Source organism: Nicotiana tabacum, chromosome 11 (assembly GCF_000715075.1).
Source record: "Nicotiana tabacum cultivar K326 chromosome 11, ASM71507v2, whole genome shotgun sequence".
NCBI classification, from domain to species: Eukaryota; Viridiplantae; Streptophyta; class Magnoliopsida; order Solanales; family Solanaceae; genus Nicotiana; species Nicotiana tabacum.
This window is the reverse complement of record NC_134090.1, coordinates 152,535,649-152,557,253: the sequence shown is the minus strand read 5'-3', so window position 1 is coordinate 152,557,253 and position 21,605 is coordinate 152,535,649. Positions and strand designations below refer to the sequence as shown.

Here is a 21,605-nt window from a genome sequence, read left to right as displayed (position 1 = left end):
ATTTTTTAGCCCAAGCATATAAAATACGGGCTAGGTTGGGCCGGTCTACTGGGTGTAGCTCATATTGACAGCTCTATTGTAAAGATTGCCTGACATGTGACTTTACCAATTCAATCTGTCGTAACAAATTTAAAATTTAAATTTAATGAGAGTTTAAGGTTCTAAATTCTTCATAAATATGAGTTACAAACTTGACATTTATTCTAATTCTTTTCAGGATTTTCTCACACCTATGTGATTAAGTAAAAAAAAAAATGATCAATTCGATGGTACCTATTCCCGTCACTATATATCCGCCCCTGGCTATGAGATTCATTCAGGATATTGCTAAGACCTTTTTGAACCCAAAGTGCGAGCAACATAGTCTCACAGTGGAAGTAGGAAGGATGGAGAAAGCAGGATAAAATGGTAAAAAGCCTTACGAAGCCCCCCGAATTTGTCTCGAATTACCAGTCACACGCCTGTACTTTGCAAGAACCTATTAACCCCCCCCCGAACATGTCCGAATTGGTACTATTACAGCCCTGAAATGCCACGTAGCACAGAGAACTTTACACAAATAGTTTCAAAGTAGTTTAATAGGGTTATGAGAGGAAGAATTTGATGCTAGTAATTAATATATAATATCCAGTTTATACAATCACTACATCAAAAACTTTCTATGAATTGGCTTGTATATATATATGCCTTCACAACCAGTTTGAGAGATATTCATTTGTTGGTTTCAAGCCACTTAAGAATGCCTTGCTCTGCTTCAGTGAGTTGCTCTTTCTTTTGCTTTAGGTCACCTTCTAGAAAGCCAAAATAGTCTCCGTAGTTGCGCTTATAGTAACTGTCCAATCTCTAAATAGAAGAAACAAAGGTAAAAAGCTGTAAATAATTAAAACAAAGCAGAGGATGTAGAAATGATATAACTGAGCAAATTGTAGAAAACCAAAAAAAAAGAAAGAAATTTATAATTCACAAATATTTTGACACTATGCACTTTATAGGATGTAGAAATTCCTTCAGCAATATGTCAGCATAATTTTTGTACTATCAGTGTATTTAATCCGGTTGTCGCAAGCAATTGCCTTATTTTTAAAGAAGAACTAACCTAAATAGCCGTCTTCCCGATCATTTATACTAAAAATAACCTACGGATATATAATATATGTATAATCCATATATCCTCTTTCCACACATACCTTAAACAATGTTATCTAAGGTAAGTGCCTTCAAAACAGAAATAAAAAGTTTTTTTTTGCAACTTTAACCCGCGCTAAAAACTATTTATATTTGATAGCCCAAAAAATATATAAAATATGTATAATTTCTGTATATAACATAGAAAGGTATATATATATACAAAATATATATATTTTTCGGCTATTATTTTGAGAGCGGCTATACAATGTCATTTAGCTGTAGTATCAGTGACCTGATCGTATAAAATTTCTTTTACACTGCTAATGTATAGAAAGTTAAACTCATGATAGTTACCTCCTTATCATTCTTGGCCTTGTTCTCTTCTGACTTCTTGAGATATCCTAAGAGCCATAATGCAAAAAAAATATATTATTTTCAATAGTTGTGATAAAATTTTAAAAAATCAAATAGGAAGGAAAATGTGAAATCCAAGCAACACACTCTGAAGAAGCTCAGTTTTAGAATCATTGACTTGGACAGCTGCAATAACTGTTGAAAATATAAGCTCTCTCCTTCCATGCCATGTCTCTTTTTTTGTTGTCACTTTAATTTCTTTGGTATCAGCTGCTTGCACATAAAATCTTGAAAGAGAATAAGCATTACTTCCAGCAGTTAAGGCCATAGAGAAGACACGTTATTTACTTGTTATTTCTCCATTTCAAAGGTTGGTATAGAAGCTAAAATCTTATCTTTTGTATGTGACAACTCTTGAAATATCTATATATGTGGACCCTTGGGGGACCATTACTGTGGTTCAGGAGTTATATAGCCATGTAAAATCTACTTAGCATATTTTCTGGTTCTTGTTGATTTTTCTATTTATAGTTTCGTGTTCCTAGATCTTTGTTATTTTATGTTGCGTCATTCTTATCAGTATTGCTCGTAGTATTCTTGTATTTCTTTTCTTAGATCTTTGTTATTACATGTAGTGTCTTTGTTTTTTTCTTGTTGTTGTTATTGTTGGTTACTTCCAGTTTAGTGTTCCTTAAGCCGAGGTCTATTGGAAACAACCTCTCTACCTTCACAAGGTAGGATAAGGTCTGTGTACTCACTACCTTCCCCATACCCTACTTGTGGGATTATACTGTGTTTATTGTTGTTGTGTTGTTGTTGATTTTTCTTTGATAACACTGGTGTATGGCCAGCTTGTGCGGATCTCTACTATTTAATGGAGTACATGTTACCTCCTACCAGCACAGATACCGGGTAACTTTGACCATCAAGACTTGGGAAATGGGAGGAAATCACTTAGAAATCATATAGTCTTTGTTTCTCTATTGCAATTTGAGCCCTAGTCTCCCACTGTTTTTTTTATCTGTAATTATTTACTCAAAGTTATGTTTTAATAACGTTGATAATTTTACAACACCGTACCATATGCTACAAGTTTTGACGTACACTGCAAAACACAGGTTGAGAAACTAGTATATATAAAAGGAGACCAGATTTAGTGCTTTTAGTTTTTGATAAGTGATATTTCATTACTTTTTTTTTACCATGTATTCCTAGTCCATTGGCTTGACTATTCAAATTTGGCGTCAGACACACAACTAAAGACGGTAAAGCGCTCCTTGCCAAACAGTTCTCCGAGACCTTTGATTAAGGATTGAGAGATCTCAAAAGTAAGTAGAAGTTGTTTATATGACTCACTTCTGAGTAATCTCCGGTCATCTCTCAAGTTTGCTAATTATATATACAACATGGTATTGCATAAAAGGCATCTTAGAGCTACACTTGCTTATAAGGGTGAAATTGGTGTATAGAAGAACTAACAAAGTCAAAAATGATTAAGACAAATTCCATTTGTTGGATTGAAGAAGTAATTGCATTATGTCACAAGAAGCAAAAGCTACTCACTTGTAAAAGGCATGGAAAATGACCACACATAGTTTTCAACACCAATGGCATATAAAATTATAGTATATACTAAAAACAGATATATCATTTTTTTCAAACCTAGAAGAGATGTGACAGAGGACTTTGTCAAAGTAAACCACCTTCTCTGTAAACAATTTGATAATTGCTGGTATTAACAGTGAAATGAAGACACCTTACAGACACTCTATCCATTTTTTTCCCCTATTAAATCAAGTTTCTGGAGAATTTTGATAAACATAAATTAAGTCATTGACCTTAGAATGCGAAGGGGAATCTTGAAGCAACGATAAAGTTATCTCCGTGTGACCTATAGGTCACGGGTTCAAGCTGTGGAAGCAGTCATCACTGCTTGCATTAGGGTATGTTGTCTACATCATACCCCTTGGGGTGCGGCTTTTTTCTGGACCCTGTTTGAAAGCCGAATGCTTTGTCCATCGGGCTGCCGACCGTAGAATGCAATTTTTTTCAATTTATTAGTAAAAACCTAGACAAAATAATGCTGTTTTATTCATGAAGACTTTCTAGGAAAGAAACTTATGAATAATTTAGTTTAAGTGTTTAGCTAGACAATAAGCATTTAACTGCTGTATAAATCTTAACACTTGACAACCTAGGATATTGTTCATCATCTTGAAGCTATGTGGACCCTCAAAATATTCCTTATATTTGCTACTTTATTTTGTCATTTTTCGATCGTTTATGGCTGCCATGAAAGTGAAAGAGCAGCTCTATTGAGCTTCAAATCAATGCTGACTGATCCATCTGATCGGTTATCTTCATGGCAAGGCGGAAATTGTTGCAATTGGGAAGGAATCAAATGTTCAAGTTCAGGTCATGTTGTAGTTGTCAATCTCCGGAATCCTAATCCGGATGAAGTCATAATCAATGTCAATAAGGAACTTGTTTTAGATCCTAACAACACATCAAATGCCCTCAATGGTACTATATCTCCATTGCTCTTCACTCTTAACCATATGCAATATCTTGACCTGAGTTTCAACAACTTCATGCTCTCAAAACTACCTACTGAGATATCAAACTTAACAAAGTTGACTTATCTTAACCTCTCAAATGCCATGTTTCAAGATTCCATCTCCACACAATTTTCAAACCTTACATCTCTTAGGTCGCTTGATCTTTCGTGTGCTAATTTAGTAATTGATTTATCTTCTATTACTATTAGCTTGACATTACCACCAAAGTTGGATTTCGGCTCACTGTCGTCTTTTATCAGCTATGGTCGATTATCCAGTCCAAATCTAAGGTGGTTAGAAGGACTCCGAGGCCTCAGATATCTTGTATTGGCAGGTGTTGATCTATCAAAAGCCTCCGAATCATTTCATTGGGCTAAACCAATATCAAGCCTTTCAAATCTCAAGTCACTTCAATTGCCCTACTGCAAAATTTCAGGAAGAATTCCAACAGGGCTATTACTTAACCTTACTAAGCTTTCTATTCTAGAAATGAGTTCTAACGCTCTAACATCCTCGATGCCTGATCTGCTATCGAATCTCACAACCCTCTCAACTCTTGATTTTAGCTCCAATGATTTAGATGGTCATATCCCTTACCTTCCTCAACTTGAGGAACTTTATGTTGCTAGTAATCCTGCTATGATCATCAATCTTGTTTCAATGTTTTCAGTCCCATGGTCAAAGTTGACATTTGTTGACATAAGTTTCACAGGGGTAGGTGGAACGATTCCTCCTTCGTTAAGCAATTCAACTTCATTAACTTTTTTCCGAGCTGATGGATGCTCGATCCAAGGGTTGATACCTTCTTCCATCACAAACCTTAAGAAATTAAGTGTACTGATGCTCAATGACAACAATATCACAGGCCAACTCCCGGTAATCATGTCCAGTTTAACAGGTCTTCAGTACTTATCTCTTTTCCAGAATAGATTACAAGGGCAAATTCCAATTTCAATTTGTCAAATCCCCTCCCTTGAGTACCTGAATTTAGAATGGAATGAGCTAACAGGTCGGTTTCCCTCGTGCATACTTCAGCTTCCTAAGCTTTCATATCTTTATATTCAGATGAATGAGCTGAATGGCAATATGCCATTGTCTTTGTTCCAAAAGTCTAGATTGGATCAAATTAGTATAGGTGCTAGTGGATTGTCATTGGAAATTGACGATCAAGATCAACCCTTTGTGCAAACTTTTCAGCCCATGATTTTGGAATTTACATCTTGCAACATGAGAGGAGAAATCCCAGATTTCTTCTCAAATTTGACAAACCTCACAATCTTGAATTTGGCTAACAACAGTCTATCAGGAGCCATACCATACTGGTTGTTCAATCTCCCTTCCCTCTCTGTACTAGATTTATGCATGAATAACTTTGAGGGAGTTATACCTTCAACAATTCAGCTGAAATCTTCTCCTTTTCCAACAATAATAAATTTGGCCAGTAACAACCTTCAAGGTCCAATTCCTTCTCAGCTCGAGAATGTTAATGTCATTGATTTGTCAATTAACAACTTCATAGGGTTAATACCAACACAGATAGGAGAAGTTCCCGGTATCAGGTCCATATCCTTATCCGGAAACAAAATTCATGGTCCAATACCTGAATCATTTTGCCAACAACCTAATATTCTCCAAGTTCTTGATCTCTCCAATAATAGCTTGTCAGGCACCATTCAACGTAATCTTGGAAACTGCAAGTCTCTCATTTACCTTGATCTTGGACAAAATAAGCTCACTGGAATTGTTCCAAAAGAACTTGAACGCGTTACAAGCCTTCGTTATCTGGACCTGAACGGGAATGAGTTTGAAGGATCTTTCCCAACGGTGATTGAAAACTTTCAGGATTTGGAGATTCTGAACTTGGCAAGCAATAAATTTGAAGGAAGGATACCAAAGTTCATCGGTAACCTACACCACCTCCGTATCCTCGTGCTCGCATCAAACTGTTTCAATGAATCTATCCCAGAAGGGCTAGTGAAGTTGGAAAATCTACAATATATTGGTTTTTCCAGGAATAATCTATCTGGCCCCATTCCTGAGAATCTTGACGGCTTGAAAACAATGATGAAAAGACAAAATGAGGCGACCATCTTAGGTTATGTTTATTCCCTCAAGTTCACTGGTGCGCAGCTAGAAATTGTCACCAAAGGACAGACACAATTGCTTGAGTCAGTGTATTCCTACAACACTGGATTTGACATCTCAGGCAACGCTCTCACTGGTAAAATCCCTGAGAAAATTGGCCTTTTAAGTGGACTTCCATTGCTGAATCTCTCACATAATAATCTTTTCGGACTTATCCCAAAGACTATTGGTGAGATGAGTTCCCTCGAGTCATTGGATCTCAGCTACAACCAATTAACAGGGGAAATTCCAGAGACATTAACACTGTTAGATTTCCTTCAGGATCTCAACTTGTCTTATAACAATTTGAGTGGAAGGATTCCAAGCGGTCTGCATTTTGACACTTTGTATCAAGATGGAACAGCATATATTGGAAACAAATACTTATGTGGTGCTCCTGGTGGGATGAACTGCAGTAACAATGGTCCATCTATCACTGAAACTGTAGAGAACAAATATGATCAAGAAAATGTCCTTTTTATTGTAGTTATATTCTTGGGCTTTGTAACAGGACTTTCTGCAGTATTTCTACTCTTATATTTGATAGATGATAATTGGAGGAACATGTACTGGAGGGCAGTAGACAGAATTGTGTTGAAAATAGTAAACAGTGAATCATGATGTATATGCACTATATTTTGTTTGAAGTATAAGAAAATTTAGTATCTGCATAAAATTCCGTAGTACTTGTACAATGTTTGGTTTCCAACATATAATCTGCATAACTAATATAATACAAGAGTAGTTTGTGCAGCTCTTGACATCTCTAGTTGTATGTATCAAAGAACTAAGTATAGCCTAATCTAGTTGCCACCCATTCTGGGAAACGCGAGAGAGAATTTTATATAGTGATGATAAAGGAAGTACATCATCTGCAACTACCAAAATATGGGACTTGGGAATAGCTTATATATTGAGATTAAACTAAGTATAGCCTACTGATTACCAGTTATGAGCAACTATCACTATATGAAAATGGCTATTAGATAAACTGGTACCTAAGAGTCTGATTTCGATCCCTAAAACATAGGATCAGATAGCTAGTTGCTAGTTGCCACCCATTCTGGGAAACACTTCTCGCTGGCCTTGCGCCGCGAGAGAGCATTCCAAGCATAGGCATTAGGGAAAGCGGAGACAGAATTTAAAGCTAATGTGTGTTGCGTAAGCCAAATGTATATAGTGTGAATAAGTCACAACTACTATACCAAAAATTTATGACAGCCGCCAAATAATAAATAAGACAATAAAGCAACATTAAAAGGAACTCCAGAATTTACGGGGTTCGGCTAATTTTGCTTACTCCTCGGACACAACCAATATTTTATTCCACTCCAAAATACAAGTGAAATAATACTAAAGAGAGAAGATACAAATGTCTTAAGAAGATAAGAAGGCAAATGAGAGGTGTATTTAAATCCTAAACATTAGGCCTTCTTTTATAGGGGGAAAATCCCCCCCAACTCTACTTCCCAACCGATGTGGGACAATTTGACATCTTCAACAAATCTCCACCTTGGCAAAATTCCACATCTTCAATTCTCTCTCAATAACAAATTTTGGTTGTGTTTTCATCTTCAATCTTCAGTGTTCAACAATGTTGATCAAATCCAAACAATGTTGAAACTTGATCGTAGTCACCACTTTTGTCAGCATATCAGCAGGATTCTCTGTAGTATGAATTTTCTTCACCGTGACTCCACCTTCTTCTATGATTTCTCGTACAAAATGATACCGAACATCAATGTGCTTCGTCCTTGCATGATAAATTTGGTTCTTCGCTAATTGAATAGCACTTTGACTATCACAAAAAATTGTGATACCTTTTTGTTCAACACCAAGCTCCTTTAGCAATCCTTGAAGCCAAATTGCCTCCTTTACAGCCTCTGTAATAGCCATGTACTCTGCCTATGTTGTAGACAAAGCAACTGTTGACTGCAAAGTAGACTTCTAACTAATTGGTGCCTTTGCAAAAGTAAACACATAACCAGTAGTTGATCTTCGTTTGCCCAGATCACCCGCAAAATCTGAGTCACAATATCCAATTACAGACTGATTGCATTCCTTCTCAAAAACTAACCCAACATCTACAGTATTATGAATATACCATAGAATCCACTTCACAGCTTGCCAATGCTCCTTTCCTGGATTATGCATATATCTGCTAATAACTCTAATAGCTTGTGAAATATCAGGTCTCGAACAGACCATTGCATGTATCAAGCTACTAACAACATTTGCATATGGTACCCTTGACATATACTCCTGTTCAGCTTCATCATTTGGCGACATAGTAGTACTTAGCTTAAAATGAGGAGCAAGTGGAGTACTAACTGGCTTAGTCTTTTCATCTATGCTAAAACGTTGTAGTACTCTTTTCAAATATCCTTTATGAGATAAACATAGTTTCTTTGAACGTCTATCTCTTATTATCTCCATGCCAAGAATTTTCTTTGCCTCACCCAGATCCTTCATCTCAAACTCCTTCTTCAATTGAATCTTCAACTTATCAATATCTTCTGAATTCTTGGAAGCTATCAACATATCATCAACATATAAGAGAAGATATACAAAGGAACTATTTTTAAGCTTGCGCAAATACACACAATGATCGTATTTGCTCCTCTTGTACCCTTGCCGCAACATAAACTCGTCAAATCGTTTGTACCATTGTCTAGAAGATTATTTCAATCCGTACAATGATTTTTCAAGTTTGCACACCATATTTTCTTTTCCAGTAACTTTGAATCCTTCTGGCTGAGTCATGTAGATTTCCTCCTCCAAGTTTCCATGTAAAAACGCAGTTTTTACATCCATCTGAACTAGTTCCAAATTTAATTGTGCTACCAAAGCCAACATAATTCTAATGGAGGAATGTTTTACAAGTGGAGAAAACACTTCATTGTAATCAATTCCCTCCTTTTGAGCATATCCTTTGGCCACCAATCTTGCTTTATAGCGAACATCTACTTGGTTAGGAAATCCTTCCTTCTTTGCAAATAACCATTTGCACCCAATTGTTTTCTTTCCCTTCGGGAGATTGGCCAATCTCCATGTATGATTCTGATGAAGGGACTGTATTTCATCATTCATGGCAATCCTCCACCTATCTTCTTCTGAACTTTGGACTGCGTCTTTATAAGTGGTAGGAACATCATCAGCTACAATTGAGGTTGCACAAGCAACCGTCTCTATGAGATGAACATGTTTCGTTATTGTTCTTTTTGGCCTGCTGGTTGCTATTGATTCAAGTTGTTATTGAGGTTCCTGAGTTGGAATCTCCTCTACTGGCTCTCCTTCCAGAGGGTAATCTTCATTTGTTTCCTCCTCTGCTTCTTGTGTAGGAAAAATAAATTTTCCCTCAAACTCCACCTGCTTAGAAGCATCTTCATTTTGTTTGGTATCTTCTGTTACCTTATTTACCATAGCAGATTCATCAAAGGTAACATCCCTGCTGAATATTACTTTCTTTGTCATAGGACACCATAAGCGATATCCTTTGACTCCAGAAGTAATTCCCATAAAAATAGCCTTCTTTGCCCTTGGATCCAATTTTGACTCTATCACATGATGCAGTTGAGCCAAACACGTGCAAAGAGTCATAATCTACAACAAGCTTTCCATACTATTTTTCAATTGGTGTCTTGCCATCAATAACAGCAGATGGTAGACGATTAATGAGGTGACATGCATATGTAATTGCCTCAGCCCAAAATTCTTTGCCCAAGCCAGCATTGGACAACATACACCGTACCTTCTCCAGAAAGGTCCGGTTCATACGTTCTGCCACTCCATTCTGTTGTGGTGTATGTCTAATAGTGAAGTGTCGGACGATGCCATCATTTTCACAGACCTTATTGAAATGATCATTTTTGTATTCACCTCCATTGTCTGTGCTAATACACTTGATCCTCCTGCCTGTTTGATTCTCCACCATCGTCTTCCATTTGAGAAAAATTCCCAACACTTCATCTTTGCTTTTCATTGTATACACCCACACTCTTCGGGAAAAATCATCAACAAAGGTTACAAAATAGTGCTTCCCACCCAATGAAGGTGTTTTGGAAGGACCCCAAATATTAGAGTGTACATAATCCAAAATGCCTCTAGTATTATGGATCGCTGTACCAAATTTAACCCTTGTCTGTTTCCCTTTGACACAATGCTCACAAAACTCCAAGTTGCAAGCCTTTACTCCTTTTAACAATCCTTGATCTGATAGAGTTTTAAAGGATTTTCCTCCAGCATGTCCCAAGCGCATATGCCATAGCTTGGTTGCTTCTGCCTCTTTGTCGTCACTGAATGTTACTATCGCTATCCCAATAATTGTACTACTGCGATAACGGTACATGTTATTGTTCTTCCGATTGGCCTTCATTACCACTAGTGCACCATAGCATACTCTCATCACTCCATTTTCTGCAATGATTTTGAACCATTTTGATTATAGGGCTCCCACAGAGATGAGATTCTTCTTCAAATCCAGTACATATCGAACATCTGTTAATATTCTGATCATTCCATCATGGTTCCTTAATCGTATTGAACCAATGCCATATGAGCTAAGAGGGTTGTTATCCGCTGTGTGGATGACTCCATATTTTCCTTCGTGAAAATCCATGAACCAGCCCCTGTCACACCTCCTTTTTGAGCGCCCGCCCCGAAGGGTTAAATGCGCGAGAGAGTTTTTCCAATTTAAGTGACAATATTCGAAATGGGATTATTTAGTTAATTCAGAGTCGCCACTTGGGAAAGGTTTGGTTTTTGGTGTCCCAAGTCACCGGTTTTATCTTGAATCCCAAATCGAGGAAATTTTCGACTTTTCCAAAATGAAGTCTGCGAACCAGAAATTCTAAGCAAGGAATTCTGTTGACCCGAGGGAAGGTGTTAGGCACCCTCGAATCCCGTGGTTCTAGCACGGTCGCTTAAATTGTTATAATGGCTAAATATCTGATTTAAATACATGTTATGGCTTACGTGCTTTCATTAAGTTTAAACCGCTTTTATTATTATCATTTATTTTTATAGAATTACAACGTCGTGAAAATGTATCTTGAACTACGTCGCAATCAATGCACCCGTAATTGTTAAACACATTTCGACTCCATTGAGATTTGGATTCGGGTCACATCAATGCGCACCCAAGTTTAAGAATGTAATTTATTAAAGGCGCGCCTAAAGCAACTAGCGCATTGTTATTTTGGGAAGGCCGTAAAATTCTCTGAAACGGCCTATCCTGAATTCTAAACATTTATTATGGTTATTTATTGAGGGCCCCGCGATTTACATCTCATTTGGCGAGGCTCGTCTCATTATTTTAGAAGGGTATCCTATAGTGACTATATTCCTACCACGTTTGTCTTTAAAAAGAAAAATGATACCGAACTTTACTTGTTTGAACAAATACAGACTGAATCTTTATTATGTTTGCCGAACCTAAATTTGTTTGATTACCTGATTGATTGTTTATGAGGTGAGAGTTACCTCATGCTTTGTCTTTATCGAGTGAATACGCTTATTAATTTGCTAAGTGAGATTGCAAGCAAACTAACAACATATACTGAGTTATATTTAACGACCTCCAAGTTTTATTTATAAACTCTAACCTATTCGAAATTGATGAATAAAATTGGCTGTTTGTTAGGAAAATTACTACTAATTGAACTCAAAACGACTATTAGTTTTCCTCAACAGTCATCGCATTATTTCGAAATAAGGAATCTATACCGAGACCCGATATCGAACCTATATCGGAACAAATAATCTGACAGGAGAGCTGGCATTCATAGCCAGACTCTTAATGTGACTGCATGAGAGTTTGTTTGGGATACATTTATCCCAGATTTAGTACCACAGATTTGTCAATTCAGTGGCCTAGGCAAAATACATACAAGTGCTTGCCATGACTCTATGTTATACAGTCATAACTAAGTCAAACAGAGTGTTATACTGAACTGAATGTATACTAAATCAAACATACTGTCTGTCATATTGTCATTACTATTGAACAATGCTATCTAATAGTTCATCTCAAACAGAATGTATGTTAGTCTATACAGAATGTTTGCAGTTTGCAGTTAAACAAATACAGGCCCAACTAACATTCAACCTATTTTTAACACCAATGTTATAATATAAACAGATGTTCATTTCTTTATTTCTGCTTCAACTTCAAACTTTCAACAATACATGGTTCAGAGGTTGTGTACCTGGAAATATTTGACAATTGAAGAAGAGGGCGATCAGCAGAGTAACAATGACAACAAGTGCAGCAACAGCAACAAAATAGAAACAAAATCCCAATGCGAGATGCAGCTGGAGCCAATGAAAAATGGCAGAATGTGGAAAGTTCCCAGTAATATGACTCAGAATTTAGGCAAAACAGATCTGAGAATGCACTGATGCTACACACAACTAAAAATCTCAAACATAACTCAAAAGAAATCGAGATGGGACAGGGAAATCCAGGCCAGATGAGAATCAAGACAAAGAGGAAAAATGCAGTTCCTCTTTCCTGTGTTATGCCTCTCTCTACCTATTTCTGTCTGTGTGTGTATATACCATCCTTTCCCTCTTCTCAGATCTCCTAATTATCTCTATTATCCGATGGTATCCTTTCTCCTCTAATCTCTTATATCCTCACAGTCTGTGTGTTTCTCCCCTCTATCTGTCAGGTCAGCATCTATTTGTATGTATTTCAAGCTTTCAAAAAAAAAAACTCCTCACAGTGTGCTTCCCTCCCTCCCTGTGTTTTCTTTTTTCAGATTTCTAATCCTCTAAATCTTCAGGGTTCTCTCACCTCTAATCCCCTCCTCTTAGTTAGATGTCTGCCCCCTTTTATAAGCCTTAACACTACCCCTTTTAACAGCCTGTTTAGAATATCACAGTACCCCTCCCATGTGCCTTCCATTTTCAGTTCCACTTTAGCTAATTAAGTATTAAACCCCATCAACATTCCCTGGCAGACTTATCTTTCCCATTTTATTAACTAAAAGCAAACATGGGCAGCAGGATGTAGTCTGACAGCACATGCTGTCAAACTATTTAATTCAAAAAGGGCCTTTATGCCCATGTTGTGCACATGCCCTCCAGTTCAGATTACCATTACAGCCTAAACATTAGGTTTCTGAAATCACATTAACAACTATAAGTAAATGAACTTAGTTCTTAATTGATTCAGGCAATGTTCAACAGAAGCAAATCGATTCATTTTGTTCAGACAGTTGAAACTATTTGACGACACATGTCGACTCGACTATATTAGTTATAACACATACAATCGTAGCCAAAAATCGGACATTCAAAAGTATAGGACACATGACTCGACTTATACTGATTAAACAGAACTGTACTTCGAGGAATCAGTTAATCAGTACAAATTTGAAATTCAGACTAATTGCACAACAAACAACACGCCTTATCAGAATAGGAGAGGGGATTCAGACAAACACAGAGGTTCAGGTAAAGTGGACAAACAAAAGTTGATAAAATTAAAACAAATATGAACAGACTTTTAAAACAAATCACACGGACTAAAACAAGTAAAGGAAAGAAAGCAAACTCACCTTAAAACTCGAAAAATCAAAAGTTTGAACTCGGATTTGGACAGACCTTTCTTAAGGCTGAACGGACTTTAATCGAAGTGTTTCTCAGATGAGAAACACTTCGATTAAGGTCCATTAGACCTTAATTTCTTTGGCTCGAACAAGACACGGACCAGTGACGAGGAATCACCCAGTTCCAAAACTCAGATCTGGGATTCATGGTTCCCTGATCAGATTCGGACCAAACCAAGTATGGTTTGGTCACGAGGGGGGTCTGGGGAGTGTCTGGTGTGAAGCTGGGGTTAAACGGTGTAGATCGAGTTTTGACTCGAATCTTCAAATGAAGATTCGAGGACCTAGAGGATGATTCGACCTAAACGGTCAACAGGTCCATGTTCAGGGTGGTGAGGGGGTTCTATAGTGTTCAGGTGGAGGTCACCGGCATCCATGCCACTGGTTTTCATGGTGAAGAGTACAGGGCGGCTCTAGGTTTTGGGGGTTCTGGTGAAGACGACGAGGCTGGGGTTCGGATGGGGGGGCAGGGTAAGATTATGGGCTTATATAGTTAGTGGGTAGGCGGATCTCAACCGTTAGATCAATCTAGATCTACGGTTTGGATCTGATGGCTTAAGTGGAACGGTGTCGTTTCGAGGGTAAAGGGTTTGGGTTGGTCCGGGTAGAAACGGGTCGGGTTCTGTTCGTGGGTATGGGAAGTGTGATCTTGGCCATTGATCAATCTAAGATCAACGGCCCAGATCAACCTGTATCAATACGACGTCGTTTGGACTCTCTGGGCATCACCTGGACTGGACCGGGCAGGCCTGGTTTGGGTATTGTTTGTTTGGGCCAATTTTAATAAATTGGCCCAATCCGGAAGAAGAAAAGGGTCTTTTTTTTTATTTCTTTTTCTTATTTATTTTAAAAACAAAACTAAGCAAAAAATCAAACTAAAATTAAATACACACTCGATACAATTATTTGCACACACACTACAATATTTCAAAACAGGTAAAATCAAATAAAATAAAAGCACGGACGAAGATGCCTATTCATGATTTTCTATTTAACGACCGGATTACGGTTCAAATTATGCATGACACACACATTTTTTTATTTTGTTTTAATAAAGTAAAAATGGGCAAAAATCGCAAATAACCAACAAAGTGCCATGTAAAAATCCAAAATTTGTACAACGGGGCCGATTATTATTATTTTTTATTTCTTTTGGAGCGATTGTCGTGCGAAACAAAAATCACGTGCTCACAGCTGCCCCTCTTTGTTCGGAAAACATGAAGAGTTTCCGTGCAAAGATAAAGTGAGCGTGTATGAGCGATTTTTGCCTATGGACCACTCCGTATGAAGCATGTTTTTTTGAAAGATCTGACCAAATCTTGCTTCAAAGATTTCCTACATATCCTGGGCTAAACAGGAATCAGGTCAATGTAGTTCGAGAAGTTTTGGTAGCTGGGACTACCATGGGATTGCAATGTTTGCTGCTACTGCTGTCGCTGTTGTCACTGCTACGTCACTGACCGCCTTATTACAACCAAACGAAAATTGGAAACTGAACTAACTACTTATGTGCATGTCAACTGCTAGTTACAAGATTCCTATCTATGATTCTTTTACGACTTGATCTTGGGTCTTAGCTGATTCTGCTTGTAGACTCCGATCTGAATCTTGATGCTTGCGAGTTGCGGCGACTTTGTTTAATCTCCGGGATACTGAGTGAGACGCGATTGGCAGGGTTCAGGACCTTAGTCAAATGTTGGAGTCAATCCGCCTTCCATTTACTCCGATATCTCGGGACATCTTCTTTTTTTCTTCTTTGATTCCGAACTGGGACTCATCTCGTGGGTCATTTCGATCCATGTGGGTCGAGGTTAGACCTGCGGGAGAAAACAAACGAACGAAATTTTCTGCCCCAGTTTCACTAGGAAAATTTCGTTAATTATTCGCCAGGAAGTTCATAAAAATTGATGAAAGAGGATATGCATGCTCAGTTCAAGGTTGGAGCCCTAATACCGACTAGCTGGGGAAAGGTTCAGTTTAGGGTTTAAAACCCTAACGCCGAACAAAGGAAGAATTCAGTTTAGGGTTTAAAACCCTAATGCTGACTAAAGAAAAATTCAGTTTAGGGTTTAAAACCCTAATGCTGATTGCATGGGAAAAAGTTCAGCTTAGGGTTTAAAACCCTAATGCTGACTAAGGAAAAATTCAGTTTAGGGTTTAAAACCCTAATGCTGACTGAAAGAAAAAATTCAGTTTAGGGTTTAAAACCCTAATGCTGATTGCATGAAAAAACTTAGTTTAGGGTTTAAAACCCTAATGCTGGCTGAAAGGAAAAAGTTCAGTTTAGGGTTTAAAACCCTAGTGCTGACTAAAAGGAAAATTCAGTTTAAGGTTTTAAAACCCTAATGCTGATTGCATGAAAAAGCTCAGTTTAGTGTTTAAATTAAAACCCTAATGCTGATTGCATGGAAAAGCTCAGTTTAGGGTTTAAAACCCTAATGCTGGCTGAAAGGAAAAAGTTCAGTTTAGGGTTTAAAACCCTAATGCTGATTGCATGGAAAAGCTCAGTTTAGGGTTTAAAACCCTAATGCTGGCTGAAAGGAAAAAGTTTAGTTTAGGGTTTAAAACCCTAATGCTGACTAAAAGGAAAATTCAGTTTAGGGTTTAAAACCCTAATGCTGATTACATGAAAAAGCTCAGTTTAGGGTTTAAAACCCTAATGCTGGCTGAAAGGAAAAAGTTCAGTTTAGGGTTTAAAACCCTAATGCTGATTGCATGGAAAAGCTCAGTTTAGGGTTTAAAACCCTAATGCTGGCTGAAAGGAAAAAATTCAGTTTAGGGTTTAAAACCCTAATGCTGATTGCATGGAAAAGCTCAGTTTAGGGTTTAAAACCCTAATGCTGGCTGAAAGGAAAAAGTTCAGTTTAGGGTTTAAAACCCTAATGCTGACTGAAAGGAAAATTCAGTTTAGGGTTTAAAACCCTAATGCTGATTACATGGAAAAGCTCAGTTTAGGGTTTAAAACCCTAATGCTGGCTGAATGGAAAAAGTTCAGTTTAGGGTTTAAAACCCTAATGCTGACTAAAAGGAAAATTCAGTTTAGGGTTTAAAACCCTAATGCTGATTACATGGAAAAGCTCAGTTTAGGGTTTAAAACCCTAATGCTGGCTGAAAGGAAAAAGTTCAGTTTAGGGTTTAAAACCCTAATGCTGACTAAAAATGGAAAAGCTCAGTTTAGGGTTTAAAACCTTAATGCTGGCTGAAAGGAAAAAGTTCAGTTTAGGGTTTAAAACCCTAATGCTGACTAAAAGGAAAATTCAGTTTAGGGTTTAAAACCCTAATGCTGGCTGAAAGGAAAAGTTCAGTTTAGGGTTTAAAACCCTAATGCTGATTGCATGGAAAAGCTCAGTTTAGGGTTTAAAACCCTAATGCTGGCTGAAAGGAAAAAGTTCAGTTTAGGGTTTAAAACCCTAATGCTGACTGAAAGGAAAATTCAGTTTAGGGTTTAAAACCCTAATGCTGATTACATGGAAAAACTCAGTTTAGGGTTTAAAACCCTAATGCTGGCTGAATGGAAAAAGTTCAGTTTAGGGTTTAAAACCCTAATGCTGACTAAAAGGAAAATTCAGTTTAGGGTTTAAAACCCTAATGCTGATTACATGGAAAAGCTCAGTTTAGGGTTTAAAACCCTAATGCTGGCTGAAAGGAAAAAGTTCAGTTTAGGGTTTAAAACCCTAATGCTGACTAAAAGGAAAAGCTCAGTTTAGGGTTTAAAACCCTAATGCTGGCTGAAAGGAAAAAGTTCAGTTTAGGGTTTAAAACCCTAATGCTGACTGAAAGGAAAATTCAGTTTAGGGTTTAAAACCCTAATGCTGATTGCATGGAAAAGCTCAGTTTAGGGTTTAAAACCCTAATGCTGGCTGAAAGGAAAAAGTTCAGTTTAGGGTTTAAAACCCTAATGCTGACTAAAAGGAAAATTCAGTTTAGGGTTTAAAACCCTAATGCTGATTGCATGAAAAAGCTCAGTTTAGGGTTTAAAACCCTAATGCTGGCTGAAAGGAAAAAGTTCAGTTTAGGGTTTAAAACCCTAATGCTGACTAAAAGGAAAATTCAGTTTAGGGTTTAAAACCCTAATACTGATTACATGGAAAAGCTCAGTTTAGGGTTTAAAACCCTAATGCTGGCTGAATGGAAAAAGTTCAGTTTAGGGTTTAAAACCCTAATGCTGACTAAAAGGAAAATTCAGTTTAGGGTTTAAAACCCTAATGCTGATTACATGGAAAAGCTCAGTTTAGGGTTTAAAACCCTAATGCTGGCTGAAATGAAAAAGTTCAGTTTAGGGTTTAAAACCCTAATGCTGACTAAAAGGAAAAGCTCAGTTTAGGGTTTAAAACCCTAATGCTGGCTGAAAGGAAAAAGTTCAGTTTAGGGTTTAAAACCCTAATGCTGACTGAAAGGAAAATTCAGTTTAGGGTTTAAAACCCTAATGCTGATTACATGGAAAAGCTCAGTTTAGGGTTTAAAACCCTAATGCTGACTGAAAGGAAAAAGTTCAGTTTAGGGTTTAAAACCCTAATGCTGACTGAAAGGAAAATTCAGTTTAGGGTTTAAAACCCTAATGCTGATTACATGGAAAAGCTCAGTTTAGGGTTTAAAACCCTAATGCTGGCTGAAAGGAAAAAGTTCAGTTTAGGGTTTAAAACCCTAATGCTGACTAAAAGGAAAATTCAGTTTAGGGTTTAAAACCCTAATGCTGATTGCATGAAAAAGCTCAGTTTAGGGTTTAAAACCCTAATGCTGGCTGAAAGGAAAAAGTTCAGTTTAGGGTTTAAAACCCTAATGCTGACTAAAAGGAAAATTCAGTTTAGGGTTTAAAACCCTAATGCTGATTGCATGAAAAAGCTCAGTTTAGGGTTTAAAACCCTAATGCTGGCTGAAAGGAAAAAGTTCAGTTTAGGGTTTAAAACCCTAATGCTGACTAAAAGAAAAAATTCAGTTTAGGGTTTAAAACCCTAATGCTGACTGGCTGGGGATAAAGCTCGGGAATTCTACACGATCTATTTTTTTGAGTTTTCTTGTTTTAATAGAAGATAAAAGGGAATTTCGTGAAAGCTTACCTTTCGAGTGAATTCATCATTGCCGAAGTATTTCCTGTACCCGTGTACCTTCTTCTTTGGGCGACACCTGCTTCTTGCACGGTTGTCTTGGATTAGACCTGTTTCAACCTTTCAGACAAAGAATCATTTGTTAGTTCGGAAATGACGGTCGGTTTGGTGACCTTGATCGTTCCTAGTTGCTTTCTTGCGTCTTTATTTCTGTTGTGAAGTTCCGCCATTGATTTGATTCGAATGGCGAAACCCTTCTAGACTTTTCAGGCTTGTATTTCCAGATTCTGCGATGATTTGCCTTGCAAGGCCTCTTTTTTTTCTTTTTGTCCTGTTTTGATTGAAGGTTCTCAACGGGGATTTTATTGGAGGTGTTCTGTGGGAATTTGTACAAAAGGAAGCTCTGTGGGGGGGATATTTACAAAGTGGATTCTTTGTGCGGATTCTGTACAATGGAGTATGCTGGGTTTTTGTTTCAAAACGAGTTTCCCAGGGTTTGTTGGGGTAAGCTTGTTGGGGAATATTTACAAAAGGACTCGCTGGGGATGTGCTGATGAAATTCCGACGGGGATTTTTTTTTCATACTGGGGAGACTTTGTGGGAGATTGTACAAAAGGAGAAACTCTGTGGGGATTTGTCCGAAGGCGGACTTGCTGGGGAAGATTTCAAGATTTCTCTCTTTCCTCTTTACTCTGAAACACCATCAAACGTCATGATTCATCATGCTTGGGTAATCATACCAACGAGATGAGGCGCTTTCCTTCATGAGACGGGATTCCGTGCAAACAAACCATGCCACCTGTCCTTTCCGGTGTGTCCTGAACTCGGGGTTAAAAATGCAAAAGGGATTCGAAAAGAAACAAAGAAAGGGGAAAACAAATCAGAAAACAGAGTGTCCTTTTCAGGACGAGAAAGACTTATCTGAGGAAGATAACGCTGGCTTTAAAGGACATGACATGCTCTTTGGACTGGACGTCTGACCTTCCAAGAACTTGCGTTTTCCTGAACCCGAACGGATCTGTGATTCCAAACCGGTGGCATTTTGCCGAAACCTTCTTGGGGTGGAGTCATTCTTTTTCGGCCAACAGCGCCCTTTGCGGGTCTTCGCTGGCTGACCTCTCTCATTTCTCTTCCTGTCATCGCTTGATAGCACTCTTTGCGAGTTTTTACTAAACAAGATCTCTCATTTTGGTTTCTCTACTCCCGTCGCCTCGTGGTGCCCGAAGGTTTTCACCGCCGAGACTCTCTCATTTTATCTCTCTCAATTCAGAGTGTGCTGGTCTCCGTTTGTGACGCTTATTGGTTCCCCACCATATTTGGTAATTGATTTGAAGGCTTGTGCTTGGTAAAGAGAGGTAGATGATACTAACTTCTCAACTGCTCGACGTGCCCCGGTTTTCAATTTCAGGGTGAATGGGATTTTATTGTTGGTGTGACTGAACCTCAGGGAGAGGCTACCTACGTATCCTTTCGGAATCAAGTCAAACGTAGTTCAGGCCTCAACCAATGTTTTTTTTTTTTTTTTTTTTTTTTGTAAGCGGCTCAAAAGTTGGTAGAGAGAATTGGGTAGTGTTTGGGGAGTAGTGGGGAATAAAACCTTCGCCATTTTCAAACGTGTCAGGACCACTGGAGTATGATTTAGACGTAGTACCTCTTGACTGCATCTGTATTTACTGCTGTGTCGGGGTCATTTCCTTCGATATCACCTAGATACAACGCTCCTCTTGGCAATATCTTCCTTACGATGTATGGGCCTTTCCAATTCGGAGCAAACTTCCCTTTTGCTTCCTCATGATGCGGCAGAATACGCCTCAGTACCAATTGTCCTACTTCGAAATTCCGGGGTCGAACTTTCTTGTTGTAAGCACGGGCCATCCTTCGTTGGTATAACTGTCCGTGACAAACTGCGGCCATCCGCTTTTCATCAATCAACGTCAATTGCTCTAACCGAGTTTTGACCCACTCACTGTCCTCGATTTCTGCTTCGACAATGATTCGAAGCGAAGGAATTTCCACCTCTGCCGGTATTACAGCCTCAGTCCCATAAACCAAAAGATAAGGAGTCGCTCCCACCGATGTGCGTACCATAGTGCGGTACCTCAATAATGCAAATGGCAACTGCTCATGCCACTGTCGGGAACTTTGGATGGTCTTCCTCAAAATCTTCTTGATGTTTTTGTTCGCCGCTTCCACGGCACCATTGGCCTTTGGCCGATAAGGCGTGGAATTCCTATGCGTTATCTTAAATTGCTCGCATACATCTCCCATCAAGTGACTGTTCAAGTTTGCTGCGTTATCTGTAATGATAGTCGCAGGAATACCGAAGCGACAGATAAGATTTGAGTGTACAAAATCCACCACAGCTTTCTTAGTGACCGACTTGAGAGTGACAACTTCTACCCATTTTGTGAAGTAATCGATGGCAACCAGTATAAACCTGTGTCCATTCGAAGCCTTTGGTTCAATTGGTCCAATGACGTCCATGCCCCAGGCGACAAATGGCCAAGGTGCGGACATGGGATGCAGTTCCGTGGGAGGTGCATGAATCAAATCACCGTGCACCTGACACTGATGACACTTCCGAACGAAGCTAAAGCAATCCTTTTCCATGGTCATCCAGTAATAACCTGCTCGAAGGATTTTCTTCGCTAAGACATACCCGTTCATGTGAGGTCCGCACACACCTGCGTGTACTTCGTGCATGATCTTTCTCGCTTCCTCGATATCAACACATCTTAGGAGATTGAGGTCAGGGGCCCTCTTATATAACAATTCACCGCTTA

General features: G+C 38.4%; 2 protein-coding genes across 2 annotated transcripts; one reads left to right on the top strand and one right to left on the bottom strand.

The window, feature by feature from the left end:
- Nucleotides 1–587: 587 nt before the first annotated feature.
- Nucleotides 588–1,868, bottom strand: LOC107781256 (uncharacterized). The gene is made up of 3 exons (XM_016601936.2): nt 1,630–1,868; nt 1,483–1,529; nt 588–843 (listed from the first exon to the last, which is right to left on the bottom strand). Exons 1-3 carry the CDS (start codon nt 1,808–1,810, stop codon nt 712–714), a joined length of 360 nt encoding a protein of 119 aa, XP_016457422.1. The 5' UTR covers nt 1,811–1,868; the 3' UTR covers nt 588–711.
- Nucleotides 1,869–3,150: 1,282 nt separating this feature from the next.
- On the top strand, nt 3,151–6,792 carry LOC107781257 (uncharacterized). Its single transcript, XM_016601937.2, has one exon. It carries the CDS (start codon nt 3,705–3,707, stop codon nt 6,783–6,785), a length of 3,081 nt encoding a protein of 1,026 aa, XP_016457423.2. The 5' UTR covers nt 3,151–3,704; the 3' UTR covers nt 6,786–6,792.
- Nucleotides 6,793–21,605: the final 14,813 nt, after the last annotated feature.